We start from the raw sequence: 16,496 nt of genomic DNA on the forward strand, positions 1-16,496 counted from the left end.
CGTGCAATGTTCAAATATTACAATTTTTGTTAAGAATTAGTATTTCCAGGTTGAACATGCAACTGTTTTGCTGAGAAATCATTTTTTTAGGCTAAAAAATCAACTACTTGGTTGGAAAATTCAAGATTTGTTGTGGACTCATCATTTAAGTTAAAAATGCATATCTTCGTTGGAAAACTTGATTATTTTGTTGAAAATTCTCTTTTCTTCGTTTTAAAATGAATGGTTTTAACTAGAATTTTAACTATTCTCTAGCTGTTCTTTTATTCTATTATTTACTATTATTCCTAATATTTCATTTTTTTTTAAATAAAATATTTCTTTTTCAGTAGAAAATTAATCCTCTTGGCTTAAAATTAAAAAATTTGGAAGAAAATAAAATTTTTTTTTGACTAAAGATGTAACTGTATGGTTGAACATTAATCTGTTTTAGTTGGGAATTCAAGTATTTTATTAAAAATTCGTCTTTCTTGGTTATATTCAAATGTTTGTTTTAATTTTAAATTAAAATCTTGTAGTTTAAATATGCAATATTACATTTTTTGTTAAAAATTAGTATTTCCATGTTGTAAATGCAACTGTTTTGCTACAAAATTATTTTTTAAAATTACAAAATCAACTACTTGGTTGTAGGATTTATTATTTGTTGTGGATTCATCACTTTAAGTTAAAAATTCATATCTTAGTTTGAAAACTTGAGTATTTTGTTGAAAATTCTCCTTTAATTGTTTTAAAATGAATGGTTTTAACTGAAAATTTAACTATTCTCTAGACATTATTTCATTCTATTATTTATAATATTTCAATTTTTGTAGAAAATATTTCATTTTTAGTAGAAAATTAATCCTCTTGGCTTAAGATTTAATTATTTGGAAGAAAATTAATTTTTTTTTTACTAAAAATGTAACTGCAGGGGTTGGAAATTAATCTGTTTTGTTATAACATTGAAATAGTTGTTTGAAAATTCATCATTTGCGGTTATAGCCAAGTGTTTTTAATTAAAAATCTTTTTTAGTGTAAATATCAACAATATATTAAATCTGTCGGTTAAATTTCAACTGTTTTGTAGAGAATTCGTCTGTTTGGCTTGAAAATTTAGCAATTTCGTAAAAAATCCAACTAATTTATGGAAAATTTATAGAACTTGTTGAGAATTCAGCTATTTTGTAAGAAAATTTGTTTATTATCTTGAAACCTTTCGAAATAATTAAAAAAACATTTGATTTTAAATTCTTCTCGTTTAAAATGATTGGAAATTTTCCTAGAACTTTTAAAAAATTCTGCAAAATGCAAAAAAGCCTTAAAAATTTCCAGATCACTTTTAAAAAATTTTTTAATATTTTTAAATGTTTTCTACAAATTAGATTTTTAAAATAAAAAATAATTCTTAAACTTCCCTAAAGATCTTGATACAAGTTTTTTCTCTTTTGAAACATTTCAAAATGCTTAAAAAGCGACTGAATTTTTAGTTCGAAATATTTAAAAATCTACATTCTGTATTACATTTTTTAAAATCTGTTTAAGTTTTCAGTTATTTCTTGATCTTTTGAGAAATTCTAAATATCTCTGGAACTTTTTTGATTTTTTTCTGAATTAATAAATGTTCAATTGTTATTTATTCACCAAAATTTGTTTTTGTTTTGAAATACTTTTGAATATTTTTTTGAAATTAATTTTTTATGAATAAAAAAACATTTTCAATTTTCGAAATCTTCAAAAATGTACCTACATTCTGTTAATTTTTTTTTCTCAATATTTAAAACTTTAATTAAGTTTGAACCTTTTCAAAACTTCTAAGCATCCCCTAAACTTACTCTAATTTGTAATAAATTAAAAACTTATATTTGGACATTTTAAAGTAACAATAAAAAATTGCTAAGTATTACAAATTTCGTATTTTCTTGAATTAAAAAATTTCAATTTAAATGGGTTAAAATGGAATATTTGAGAATTAAAAAATATTTAAATATGCTGTAAATAAAGCAAATAAATTATTGTTCAATTTTTAATATTCGAACTACAGTTTAATTATTAAAATCATTATACAAATTATATTTACATTTCATGAAAATAAAACGTTTTTTGTTTAAATATTTCTATTACACACGCTTTTTTTTTAAATTGTTTAGTTTTTAAAACTGTATTTCAAAATTCTTTAAATTGATAACTAAAATGGAAAATTTTGATAGAAAACGATTTTAGCGTTACACATTGTAAACTGAATCAATTCATTATTGCAAATTTTAGCACTTAAACTTAACATTAAAAAAAAGTTTTAATCAAACTTATTTTAAATTGTATTATATCATGTGATATTTGAAGTGATTGGATAGATTTTTTTCTTCTGAAAATTAGTGAAATTCCCTGTTAAAAAAAAAGCTCATGCGACAATCTGTAGCCAATTAACGATGAAGTTTAAAAAATATTGTTTAAGAAAAAGTAAAGAAATAGTCGCATTAGCAAACAGTTTAAAAAATAGTATCTTTAGCGTAATTTTTTCAAAATAGCAGTAAATTATTTTCATCATTAAAAAAAAGGGTCAAATAGTGAAAACATAATGTAGTGAGTGCGAGGCCTGCAAATACCTGACAGTTGGCAACACTAGGTGTAGCGTGAAATCCCCAAATCAACAAAAATGTGGCTAAACGTCAGTGCACAAAAGAAAATAATAAAGACGATAATTTGCAAGAAATGACAAAAGATTACAAGACACTTTCCTAAATTTAATGGCATAATTGAGTGGCTTAAGAGTTTAAAATCCTGACCCTTCTGACATTCTAATCAAACGGATTGATCTTCAATCTCCAAGGGTAAGATTCAGTGAACATAATATTGATTTCTGTATTCTATATTTAGCTTGAATGCATCTGGGGTGATAATCGGCAGGGAAGCTGTTCTCAAAATTGTATTTATCCAATTTTTTTGTCATTTGCGTGTAAAATATTTTACAAGTTGCGTTTTATTTTCGATAAAATAGTACATAACCTCTTCCTGCTTTATTGATTCGCTGAACTTTGAGACCTCTAAGACGTTTGACTTGACGTGTTTCAAGCAGAAGAATATAATATAAAGCAAATTTAATTAAAATATTTACTTTGGAAGATTATTAAATTTAAAATAATTCGATTTTTATTTTTAGCGCTATTTTTTCCCCCAGATTAATTTGTAAAAGTGTTTGATAAATTGGAAAACTAATTTTAAAATATTCAGTTATTAATTTCATAAATAATTTTCCATTAAAAATGGTTGAGATTTGAAAGATGTATTTTTTTATTTTAAAAGCTATAAATATGATATTTTACCATTTTTCAGCTATTCAAACAAAAAAATTCAATTTTTAACATTCTAGATCAACTTTTACTTTGTAAAATAGAATAATTTAAATTTTTATTGCGTAGTTTAGTCGAAAATTCACCAGTTATATTTGATAGAAAATTAGTTCGTTGAAAATGCATTCCTGTAGAAAATTTTTCTGCTAAAAATCTTACTGTTGAATTTTCAACAGTTAAACTTTGTAGAAAATTCGCCTCTGGAAAATTGAATTGTTGAATTTTCTACCAAGAAGATAAATTTTCAACAAAAACAGAAGAATTTTCAACGCAATACATGCATTTTGTAAAAATAGTTGAATTGTCAACTGAAAAAGAATACATTTTTCAATAAAAATAGAATAGATCAATTTTCAGTGACAAAAATTAATTTTCAATAAAAAAAAAATCGAAACCAAAACCAAAGAGATAAATATCCAACTAAAATGATGAAGTTTTAACCAAAAAAATAATTTTTAACAAAGTATTTCAAATTTCTACTAATAAGTTGAATCTTAAACAAAAAAATATTAATTTAAAAAAAGCCATTTTTCAACCAAAGAGATAAAATTCAAACTAAAATGATGAATCTTCAACCAACAAAATTAAATTTAAACAAAGTAGTTCAAATTTTAATTAAGTAGTGGAAAGAGCTTTGGAAATTTGGAAAGTTTCTTGAAAAATAATAAATTATTAGTACATTTTTGAAATTTTTTCATTTTTAATTCTTGCGTTTTAAAAGATTTTGATTAAAAATTGTGAAGTCTCTAAATTTATATTGTAACATTTTTCAGCAATTTAAATTAAATTTTTTCAAATCTTAAAAATCTAAATTTGAAAATAGTCAATTGTTAAGTTGTAAAATTCATTAATTATCAGCCTCCAATCTTTGTAAGTATATAATTTGAAATATTCCTTTAAAATTTTTAAATTTCAAATGCTTATTAGAGAACAAAAAAGCGGTTTCAATTTTATATTTAACCATTTTTATGAAATTAAATTAAAAATCCCACTTTTGCGTTTCTGGGATCAATTTTTTATTTAAAAAATTAACATAAACTATAAATTGTTTAATTTTAAACGATTCCAGTCGAAAATAATTTAACGTTGAAAGTTTCAAGCTAAAAGCTGATTGAGTAAGATATAAAAATTTTTTAAATTACAGTTTTGAAATATTTAAAAATTGAAGTAATACCACTTTTATAATATTTGAAATAATACTGATTTTTTTTTATATAAAACCATTCAAACTAACATCAGAAGTCAAAACGGTTGAAGACTTATTCTTGAATTGACAAATATTAATTTACTTTCTTGCACAATTTTGAAGATCTAAAATTGATCCTAAAGAATTTCATATATATTATAAATTGAATACAATTTCATTTTACACTTATTTGTTTCTAAACTTTAATTAATGAAACGAAGTATTTTCTTAAAAAATAATATTTTTTGTTAATAATTTAACTACTGGATCGAAAATTAAACTACTTTGTTAAAAATTAATTTTATTTTTGAAGATTTAACTATTTTGTTGAATTTCTTTTTTTTAATTACTTTTCTCAACTTAAAATTTAAATATTCCATTTTTGGTTAAAAATGGATTAAAACTTAAACTATTCGGTTAAACCTGGAATTGCTTTTTAGAAGTTCATTTTATTGATTGAAAATTTAACTATTTTGTTGAAAATTCGTTTGTTGCGGTTACAAAATAATTTTTGTAGCAGAAAATTTAACTATTTATTCAATTTTTTGTTAAAAATTGATCGTTTCAGTTGACTTTACTTGAAAATTAAAAACTTTGGATAAAAAGTCGTACTTTTTAGTTGACTTCAAGTGTTTTTAATTCAAAAATACAGTATTTTTTGGTTGAAATATCAACTCTCAAATTTTTCGTTGAAAAATGAGCTCCTTAGCTAAAAAACTTTTTTCTTAAAAAGTCATCTTTTTTGGTCGAATTTTCAACATCTTGGTTGAAAATGTATGTATTTTGTTGTAAATTCGTAAATTCGTATTTTATCAAAAATGCGTGAATTTGGTTGAAAATTATTCTTCTTCATTGAAAATTCAACTGTTGGGTTAAAAATGTATGTAATTTTGTTGCAAATCAAGATTTTCAACTGAAAATTATATTATTTTGTTAAAACTTCGTATTCTTGGGCTGAAAACTCATTCCTTCTGGTTGAAAAGTTCACTATTAAATTTGTAATTAATAATAAATCCTGAAAATTAATTATTTTATACCTCAATCAAATTATTGAAGATTCAAGTCAGAGACGAATTTTTTAACAAAATACTTGAATTTTTAACCATATAAATGAACTTTATACCAAACTGTTGAGAACTGACAAATTTCCTAAAAAAACGGTTGAATCATCAACAAAAACATATTAGTTTTCAACCAAGCAGTTACAATTTCAAAAAAACAAAAAAAGTTTCTAACGAAAGAGAAGACATTTCAACCCAAGAAGATGATTTTCTAACAAACGAGTTTAATTTTTGCCTAAAAAAATAATTTCTTAATAAAAGGGAAGAAATTTTAAGAAAATCTTAATTTTTATCCAAAAAAATGTATTATAAATTTATTTCTAGAAAATTTGCATTTCAAACCTACAAATATGAACGTTTAAAGTAAAAAGTGGAATTTTCAACATAAGAGTTGAAGTTTAAACAAACAAAAAATTCAAACAGAAAATATGAAATTCAAACCCAAAAAGATGAAATTTTAACCCAAAAATATCAATTTTCAACCTAAAAAGATGAATTTTCAAGCAAATAGTTTAGTTTTCAAACAATAAAGCTAAATTCTAAACGAAAAATGTAATAGTAGACACTTCTACCAAAAACGATTTTAATTGTGAATAAAAATAACCAGTTGAACTGATCCAAAAACGACAAAATTTGCAACTAAGAAAGATTTTTCAGTCAAGAAAACAAAAATTTCAACAAAAATATGGAATTTTCAAATCAAAAAGTCAAATTTTTTACAAAATAATTAAATTTTCAACCAAAAGAGATGAATTGTGAACTAAAAAAAGAATGTTCGACTTTTTAATTAAGAGATATTAAATATCAGCAAAAAAAAAAATTCAGAAGAACGCATTTTCTATCCAAAATGACGAATATTAAAAAAAAGAGTTGAATTTTAGAAAAAAAATAGTTTAACCTAAAAAAATTAAATTTTGAACCAAATAATAAAATTTGTAAACGACAAGATTAATTCTTAACCAAAAATAAAATACTAGACTTTTTAATTAAAAATACGGAACTTTCAATAAAAATATATCTGGATTTTATTAATACAATTCGTATTATTCAGAACCCATTAAAATACAAGCGTTTAAGTTTAGAATTAATTAATTTATCTAGAAAATAATTCTCCTCCATTTATTTTTTATTTCAGATAAAGGAAAAGTAGTTCTGATTAAAAACGATGCCTAAGAAAGTCTTTTCAGTCAAGAAAAAAAAATTTTCAACAAAAATATGGAATTTTCAAACAAAAAATTCGAATCTTTTACTAAATAATTAAATTTTCAACCAAAAGAGATGAATTATGAACTAAAAAAAGAACGTTTGATTTTTTACTTAAAAGGTATTAACTTTCAGTAAAAAAAAAATTAATCCAGAAGAACGCATTTTCTATCAAAAATTACGAATATTAAAAAAAAGAATTGAATTTTAGACACAAAAAAATGACTTTTAACAAAACAGTTTAACCTAAAAAAATTAAATTTTGAACCAAATACTAAAATTTGTAAACGAAAAGATTAATTTTCAACCAAAAATAAAATACTAGACTTTTTAATTAAAAATACGGAACTTTCAAAAAAAATATATCTGGATTTTATTAATACAATTCGCATTATTAAAAACCGTTTAAAATAAAAGCGTTTAAATTTTGCATTTATTAATTTATGAATTTAAACTATATTTTACATCTTTCAAACTTAACTTCAATCCTCTAAAAAATAATTCCCCTCCATTTATTTTTTATTTCAGATAAAGGAAAAGTAATTTTGATTAAAAACGATGCCTAAGAAAGTCTTTTCAGTCAAGAAAAAAAATTTTTCAAAAAAAATATGGAATTTTCAAACCAAAAAGTCGAATTTTTTACTAAATAATTAAATTTTCAACCAAAAGAGATGAATTATGAACTAAAAAAAGAATGTTAGGGTTTTTAATTAAAAGATATTAACTTTCTGTCCAAAAAAAAATAATCCAGAAGAACGCATTTTCTATCTAAAATGACGAATATTAAAAAAAAAGAATTGAATTTTAGACACAAAAAAATGACTTTTAACAAAATAGTTTAACCTAAAAAAATTAAATTTTGAACCAAATACTAAAATTTGTAAACGAAAAGATTAATTTTCAACCAGAAATAAAATACTAGACTTTTTAAATAAAAATACGGAACTTTCAAAAAAATATATCTGGATTTTATTAATACAATTCGCATTATTTAAAACCGTTTAAAATAAAAGCGTTTAAATTTTGAATTTATTAATTTATGAATTTAAACTATATTTTACATCTTTCAAACTTAACTTCAATCCTCTAAAAAATAATTTCCCTCCATTTATTTTTTATTTCAGATAAAGGAAAAGTAATTTTGATTAAAAACGATGCCTAAGAAAGTCTTTTCAGTCAAGAAAAAAAATTTTTTTTTAAAAATATGGAATTTTCAAACCAAAAAGTCGAATTTTTTACTAAATAATTAAATATTGAACCAAAAGAGATGAATTATGAACTAAAAAAAGAATGTTAGACTTTTTAATTAAAAGATATTAACTTTCAGTCAAAAAAAAGAAAAATCCAGAAGAACGCATTTTCTATCTAAAATGACGAATATTAAAAAAAAAAGAGTTGAATTTTAGACCGAAAAGAATGACTTCAGAAAAAAATAGTTTAACCGAAAAAAATAAAATTTTGAACCAAATAATAAAATTTATAAACGAAAAGATTCTCAACCAAAAATAAAATACTATACTTTTAATTGAAAATACGGAACTTTCAATAAAAATATATCTGGATTTTATTAATACAATTCGCATTATTCAGATCCATTTAAAATAAAAGCGTTTAAGTTTAGAATTGATTAATTTATCTAGAAAATAATTCCACTCCATTTATTTTTTATTTCAGAAAAAGGGAAATAAATTTTGATTAAAAACGATGTCTGATGAAGCATCTTCGGAAGGGAGTGATGAACCAACTGGTATTCACCTAACAACAAGTATAATTAAATCTGAACGAATTTGTACCTGGGAGATAAAAGAATTTTCATCTTACATCGACATTTTTCAGGTGATTTCACCACAGTCAGAAGAATTTCCCTCAAATTATGATTATTACACCAAATTTCAATTAAAACTTTTGTATTCTCAAAGACACAGTGGACATGCCGAGAGTGACACTTATATCGTGATGTTAAAAATAAAACCTAGCGACGATCTTCAAAAATGCGTTATCGAAACATTGCTCCAGAATGGAAGTCCAATGGAATTCAACTCAAGAAGCATGTGGACGAAAAATCAGGGAAATTCAGACATCAATCTACTAAAAATTGAAAGTTCAATAATTCGCACGAGAGAATTAACCAACTCGTTATTTATCAAGTGCATCATAAATGAATTTTACATCTCGAATGAAGAAAATCCGGATTTTCACCGTTGTTCATTGACAATTGACTTTGACCGACTTCTGGAAGAGAACATATTGCCAGATTTTACTTTTAATGTTGGAGATGAAAGTTTTCACGTACACAAAGCTATTCTCGCAGTTCGTAGTCCAGTATTTTATGCAATGTTTCATCAAAACTTATCCGAAAAGAATAAAAATGTAGTCGATGTTCCTGACATTGAACCAACAGCTTTTAAGGAGATGTTGAGGTTTATCTACACGGGAAACGTAAAAAATATGAAAATCATGGCATTTGATCTTTTAAGAGCAGCAGATAAATATCAGCTGGATGAGCTTAAAACTCTGTGTGAAAAAGCTTTTTGCGATATTAGTGTTAGAGAAGCGCCAAGTTTACTTTTATTAGCTGACAGACATAATGCGAAAGTCTTGAAGGAGAAGACTTTACATTTCATTAGAAAACATATAAAAGAAGCAATCGGATCTGAAGAGTTTCTTCAACTCTATACACGAAAAGACCTTATTCAGGAAGTGATGGAGACTGTTGTCAACAAGTGATGGTTCTGTGTTCATAATATACAATTCTGCAGCCCAAATTGTATTCATACTTGTTAATATATCAATATAGATTTTTAAATGCTAGAAAGAAGCGTTTATGTCCTTTTTTCCAAAGTTGAAAAGCAGTTGTTAAAGTTGAAAAAACTCAAGAATAAATATGAAAATTTTAAATATTTTCGATTGTAGCTTCGTGATTTTTCACCGTGATAAAATTAAAAACCTATTTGCTAATGGAATCAAAAATTCCGAGATCATGAGCGAAATTTAAAGACTTTTCCAGGTTTTGCCAATTAAAAAAATATTCAAAACCTTTACCAGGTTTTCAAGTATTTCCAGAACGCTAGAAATCCTGATTTAATAGAAATTATTTAATTTCAAATCTTCTCAAACAAATGTTACATTTTTTCCTGATTTTTAATTTCAAAAGTTTCAAAGAGTGTCTATTTAAATTCTAGAAACAAATTCCCTGAAAATCCCAGGTTTTTTGCAGGTATCTTAAAATTTTTCCAGGTATAATTTTTTACAGTACAGAGCCATACAAATATTTCGCATTTTTGAGAACAATCAACCCGTTATATGAATAAAGTTTCACGAGTTTATTATAAATAATTCAAACAAATTTTTATTTTATCTTCTTATACTTGAAATTAAGTGCAAATGCAATTTATTTTGTGAATTTTCAACTAAAAAATAACTAAAATGATGAATCTTTAACTGGAAGAGTTGAATTTTCAACCAAGAAGATTAATTTTTACACAAAATATGTTTTTTTTTAAACAAAAAAATAATAATTCTCAACCAAATAGTTGAATTTTTGAATTCAAAATATCAATTTGCAACCATAAATTAAATTTTCAGTTAAAAACTTAAATTTCCACACAAAAAACAACAAATTTGCGACCAAAATAATGAATTTTTAACTAAAAGAATTGAATCTTCAATTCGAATAGATTAATTTTAAACCAAAAGGATGAAAGCAAAACTAAAAAAGGTCAATCAGCAACCAAACTGATGAAGTTTCAAATAAAATGGTTAATTTTTGCCTGGAATAGTTGTATTTCTACCAAAAAGACGAATTTTTAACAAAACATGTATTTTCAACTAAAAATAAAAATAGATAGTCAACTAAACACTTAATTGTTAAATTTTCATTTAAAAAATAATTCTCAACCAAGAAGGTGAATTTTTAACTAAAATTATGGAATACTGAATTTGAATATTCACATTCTCAGTTTAGAAAAATTTTCAACAAAAAAATAACTAAATTACAAAAAAAATTAGAGTTTCAAATGAAGTAATGAGTTTTAAACTAAAACAATTAATCCTTTAACTGGAATATTCGGATTTTAGAAGAAAAGTTAAAGTTTCAACTAAAATGATAATTAATTAAATAGAATTATTAAATTTTTAACCAAAAAGATCAATTTTTAACTAAGAAGATTAATTTCTAAAAAAATATGAATTTGGAACTTTTAAAATTGGAATTTAAAAGCTTTTAATTAAAAAATGTTGTATTCAAATGCTGAATAATTTATGCGTATAAAATTAAAGGTACTAACATTTTTCAATATAAAAAAATATAAATCCACGTTATCATTTTCAATGCTCTAAATTAAAAAATCAATCAATGAATTTTTAAATGCTTAAAATTATATTTTAAGCTAGAAACATTAAATATTAAAAAATTGCAAAATTTTTAACCGAAAACTTCTTAAATTAGAAATTAAATTATATTCTTTTTAAATAATTTAAACATCCTTGGAAAGCTTCAAAATTTTATTACAAAATCTTGAGAAATCTAGAAGTTCTTTTGAATTGGTTTTAACTTCAAAATTATTTTGGAAATTTTTTCAGAACTTGAAATGATGGCCTAATCAAAAGAATAAAAATATCTTCTTAAGATTCATAGAAAAATTAAAAATAACTTTTCATTTAGAAAATGATTTTAAGAGAATATTTAAAAAGTTTTACAAAGATTTAAACAAAATTTTCAAAAAAGATTCTAGAAGATTTTAAGAAAATTGTCTAAAATTTGCATGATAATTTTTAATCTTTTTAAAACTCCTGAATATCTCTTAAAATTACACAAATTTTTTCTAAAAATGTTTACTTGGAAATTATACATTAAAATTTTAAAATTTCACTTACAAATTAAGCATTTTTCAAATACAACAATTCAAACTGTAACGTTCAAAGTTTAAAGGCTCTTCGAAATTTTAACGATTCCAGGTTTTCTATGTCAAACAATTCAGTTAAAAATTTTTACTTTTAAATATTTGGTTTCAATTTACTTGTCTTAAATAAAAATGCAAATATTCCTAAATATTCAATAATTATTCTTCTTTTCAATTAAAAATTTTAAATTAAATGGGTTAAAAATTGAATATTTTATACTGGAATAATACTTTAACTTTCATAAAATCTTTTAATCAAGAATATATTATTATGAACTTATTTTTAAGTTGAAAATAGTTTATAAACTTTCAGTCACACGAACACATTTGTTTAATGACTAAGACTTTCAAACTGAAACCGTTTAAGTTTTAACGTTAAAGTCTGAACATTCTTAAATTTTGAATTGGTTTAAAATCGTTTTGTCAAAACGTTTTTGTTCACTTTTTATTACTTAAAGTACAGGTAAATTAAAAAAATTAATTATTTATTAAATAAAAATGTGTTTTGTCCAAAATTTCCAACATAAAATGCTTGTATTTTTTATTTGTTCAAGTCTTTAAGAAAGCATTTGCAAATTCTTTAAATTAAAAATGTAAGCTTAAAAATAACAATTTTAAATAGACAATTTTTAAAGTAAAAAATTTTGAATTAGGCATTATAAGCTAAATAATAGTATAATGGAAAAACGTAACAATTCAACTAATTATTAAAAAAACTGTTGAAATCGAACGTGGACAGATTCTTCTTCTACAAATTTGTAAAATTCCCGGTAAAAAAAAATCACTGCCATTTCCAGGTCTCAAAAAATTCACAGTCATTTCCCGGTTTCCCGGTCCGGCGGTCACCCTGTGAAGGCATTTAATTTTAAAGAGATTTAAAATGATAATTGTTCTACTAATTTAATTAACAGGGTGGTAATTCAGCGGAAAATTTCAAATTCACGGTCATTTTCGGGTCAAGTTTTTCAATTTTCCCGGTCAACAAAAAGTAATATTCATATTTTCCGGAAAACGCAAACATTTATTTTAATTCATGACGTTCATTTTAAACATCCTTTAAAACGACAGAGCAAAAAATAAAAAAATTATTAATTTTGAAACAAAAATGGAATAGTTAAACTTTTAGTTGGAAAAATTAATGTTGAACAAAAAAAATGCGTATTTTCCAGAAAATAGTTTAATTTTCAACCTGAGTGATGAATTTTCAACTGAAATGATGAAACATTACTAGAATAGTTGAATTTTAAACCAAAAAGATGAGTTTTCAACTGAAATAGTTGAATTTTAAACCAAAAAGATGAGTTTTGAACTGAAATAGTTGAATTTTCAACAAAACTAAAAAATTAACTTTTACTAAGAAAGATAAATTGGTAACAAAAACTTAAATAATTAAATTTTAAGTTAAAAAATCACTGTCCACAAAAAACTGACCTTCAAAGTAATAGATACATTTTTTAAATAAGTTATGAATTTTCAACTAAAATTGTAAATCTTTAACTGGATTGTTTACATTTATGGCCAACTAGATGAATTTTCAACTAAAAAAGATCATTTGTCAAACAAAAATTGCATAATTAAATTGTTAGTCAAAAAATGTATATTCAACAAAAGTGATGAGTTTTGAACTAAAATTATGCTATATTCAACTAAAGTAATATACATTTTCAGTTCGAACAAATCATGATTTTCAACCAAAAAAGGAAAAAATTTTCAACAAAATATTTCAATATTCGGCAAAAACATCTTTTTCATACCAAGTAATTTTATTTCCAAACAAAAGGATGAATTTTCACTAAAATAATAAACCTTTAACTGAAATAGTTGAATTTTATACCATAAAGATGAATTTTCAACCAAGAGAATTAATTTCTACCAAGAAAGATGAATTTTCAAGTAAAAAAGATTTTTTTTAACCAAAATTAAAAAATTAAATTGTTAGTAAAAAAATTAATATTTAACCAAAGAGATGCATTTTTAACCAAAATTATGGAATATTCAACTAGAATAATAGTTACATTTTCAGTTCAAATAAATAATAATTTTCAACCAAAAAAGAAAAAATTTTCAACAAATAGTTGCATTTTTAAATGAAAAAGCCCAATTCTCAACCAAAAGTGAAGTAGTTAAGTTTTCATTGAGAATTAATTTTCAATATAAAAAAATGAATTTTATACAAAGTAATTCAACTTTATTCCAAATAGTTGAATTTTCAAGCCAAGAAGTTGAATTTTCAAAATTAAAAAAAAATAATTTTCAACGATTAACCATGTTAATCGTTGATCAAATAAATCAAATTATTGATTGTTAAAACAAAACAAAAATAATGTTCAACAAAACAATTAGATTTTCAACCAAGAAATATGACTTCTTAATATATTTGTGGAATTTCCAACGGGATAATTCAAGTTGTAACTTTCTTATTGAGTTCTATTAATTCAGTTTAAAGTGGAAAAATGAGAAAGAGGGAAACGACTGAGAAGCATGCGATAAAAAAATAGGTATTTTGATCGTTTATAGACTAAAAAATACATCATTTATATTAAAAAATGAATTTCTTTTTTTAAAGATTCTTCCTAATTGATGTGGTGATTGTTTTTTATTTCTAAAGTGAGTCCGAGGCCTGATAGAATCTTTAATAAATGGAATAAAACAAGTTTAAATTTATAAACTTTAAATTTATTATTCTCGGAGCTGTCATAATCTAATTTAATTGAAAAAAGTGATCTATTTGAACCAAAAAAGTGACCAAAAGTGACTAATGTGCATTAATAATGTCACATTGGATATTGTTCTTCTGAATTAAAAAGAATTCGATTTTTAAAATACAAACAATTCCACTGATTTCAGTTAAATTTGAGTAAATTTAGAGAAATTTAAGGAACATGAGAATAATTCGATGAAATTCATAAAAATTAAAGATGAATTTTTTTAAATGCAAGTGAACTGAAAACAGTTGAAAAATATGAGAAATTCAGGGTGGCCGTTGGACCGAGAAACCGGGAAATGACCGGGAATTTTTTTAGACCGGGAAAAACAGGGAAATATCAATACATTTTTTTTACCGGGAATTTTACAAATTTGTAGAAGAAAAAACTGTTCACGTTTGATTTCTACAGTTTTTAAATAATTAGATGAATTGTTATGTTTTTCAATTATGCTATTATTTAGCTTACAATGCCTAATTCAAAATTTTCAATTGAAATTTTTTATTTTTAAGTTTAAATTTTTAATTTAAAGATTTTTAAATGCTTTCTTAAAGACTTGAACAAATAAAAAATAAAATATATTTTTATTTATTAAATAATTCGATTTTTTAAACTGATCTTTATTTTAAGTAATAATAAGTGCACAAAAACGATTTGTCAAAATGATTTTAAACCAGTTCAAAATTTAAGAATTTTCAAATTTTAACGTTAAAACTTAAACGGTTACATATTGAAAGCCTTAGTCATTAAACAAATGTGAAGCTGTGACTGAAAGTTTATAAACTATTTTCAACTTAAAAATAACTTCATAATAATATATTCTTAATTAAAGGATTTTATAAAATTTTTAATTTGTTTCAGTCTAAAATATTCAATTTTTAACCCATTCAAATTGAAATTTTTAACGAAAAAAAAATTAATGATTGAATATTTAGCAATATTTGAATTTTTATTTAAGACAAGTAAATTGAAACCAAACATTTAAAATTAAAGCATCTTTAACTGAATTTTTTGACATAGAAAGCCTGGAATCGTTAAAATTTCAAACAGCCTTTGAACGTTACAATTTGAATTGTTGTATTTGAAAAATGCTTAATTTGTAAGTGAAATTTTTAAATTTTGATGTGTAATTTACAAATAAACATTTGTAGAAAAAATTTGAGTAATTTTAAGAGACATTTAGGAGTATTAAAAAGATGAAAAATTATTATGCAAATTTTAGAAAGTTTTCTTAAAATCTTCTAGAATGTTTTTTGAAAATTTTATTTAAATCTTTGAAAAACTTTTTAAATATTTTCTTAAAATAATTTTTCATTTTGAAAAATTATTTTTAATTTTCCTATGAATCTTAAGAAAATGTTTTTATTCTTTTGAAGCCTTTCACAATTCTTGAAAAGAATCTAATTTTTCTGTTTAAAATCTGCGAAAATCTTTATTTTGTTTTAAATTAGGCTATCATTTCAAGTTTTACAATAAGTTTGAATCTTTTTAAAACTTCTACATTGTTATTTATACATCCAAATTGTAAGGAAATTTTCTAAAATTTGCAGGATTTTCTGAAAATTGTAGAAAAAATCAATTCATTTTTAAAGATATTTAGAAGTTCTGAAAAAATTTCCAAAATAATTTTAAATTTAAAACAAATTTAAAACAACTTCTATATTTTGAAATAAAATTGTGAAGCTTTCCAAGGATGTTTAAACTATTTAAAAAGAAAATAATTGAATTTCTAATTTTAGAAGTGTTCAGTTAAATTTTTTACAATATTTAATGTTTCTAGCTTAAAATTCCTAAAAATTTTATAATTTTGAACATTTAAAAATTCATTGATTGATTTTTTAATTTAGAGCATTGAAAATGATAACGTGGATTTATTTATTTTTTTATTGAAAAATGTTAGTACCTTCAATTTTATATACATAAATTATTGAGCATTTGAATAAAAAAATTTTTAATGAAAAACTTTTAAATTTCAATTTTAAAAATTCAAAATTTAACAGTTCCACTTTGAGTGCTTTCATTTGCAGCTCAGTTTTGATTACCTCAAGTGGACATTTTTTTAGCTTTAGTGTTCCATTTTTTAAATTTCATTGACCGTGAAAAATGTTTGC

The 16,496-nt window shown here is 22.9% G+C and overlaps 2 protein-coding genes across 9 annotated transcripts in view; one reads left to right on the forward strand and one right to left on the reverse strand.

Moving 5' to 3' along the window:
- Nucleotides 1-16,496, reverse strand: part of LOC117178152 (probable phospholipid-transporting ATPase IIB) — a 133,984-nt gene that overhangs the window by 97,402 nt on the left and 20,086 nt on the right. The gene's annotated exons all lie outside the window — the stretch shown is intronic.
- LOC117178155 (speckle-type POZ protein-like B) lies at nt 2,589-9,590 on the forward strand. Of its 5 annotated transcripts, none has more exons than XM_033369424.1 (3): nt 2,589-2,810; nt 8,454-8,526; nt 8,616-9,590. In XM_033369424.1, the coding sequence occupies exons 2-3, from the start codon at nt 8,491-8,493 to the stop codon at nt 9,504-9,506; spliced, it is 927 nt and encodes a 308-aa protein (XP_033225315.1). In that variant the 5' UTR covers nt 2,589-2,810; nt 8,454-8,490; the 3' UTR covers nt 9,507-9,590. The 5 variants fall into 5 exon arrangements, with proteins under 5 accessions (XP_033225315.1, XP_033225316.1, XP_033225314.1 ...); XM_033369425.1 differs by having other exon boundaries at nt 2,590-2,810; nt 8,454-8,544; XM_033369423.1 differs by having other exon boundaries at nt 2,590-2,810; nt 8,454-9,590.

The sequence above is a fragment of the Belonocnema kinseyi genome, chromosome 8 (genome assembly GCF_010883055.1).
Source record: "Belonocnema kinseyi isolate 2016_QV_RU_SX_M_011 chromosome 8, B_treatae_v1, whole genome shotgun sequence".
NCBI lineage: Eukaryota > Metazoa > Arthropoda > Insecta > Hymenoptera > Cynipidae > Belonocnema > Belonocnema kinseyi.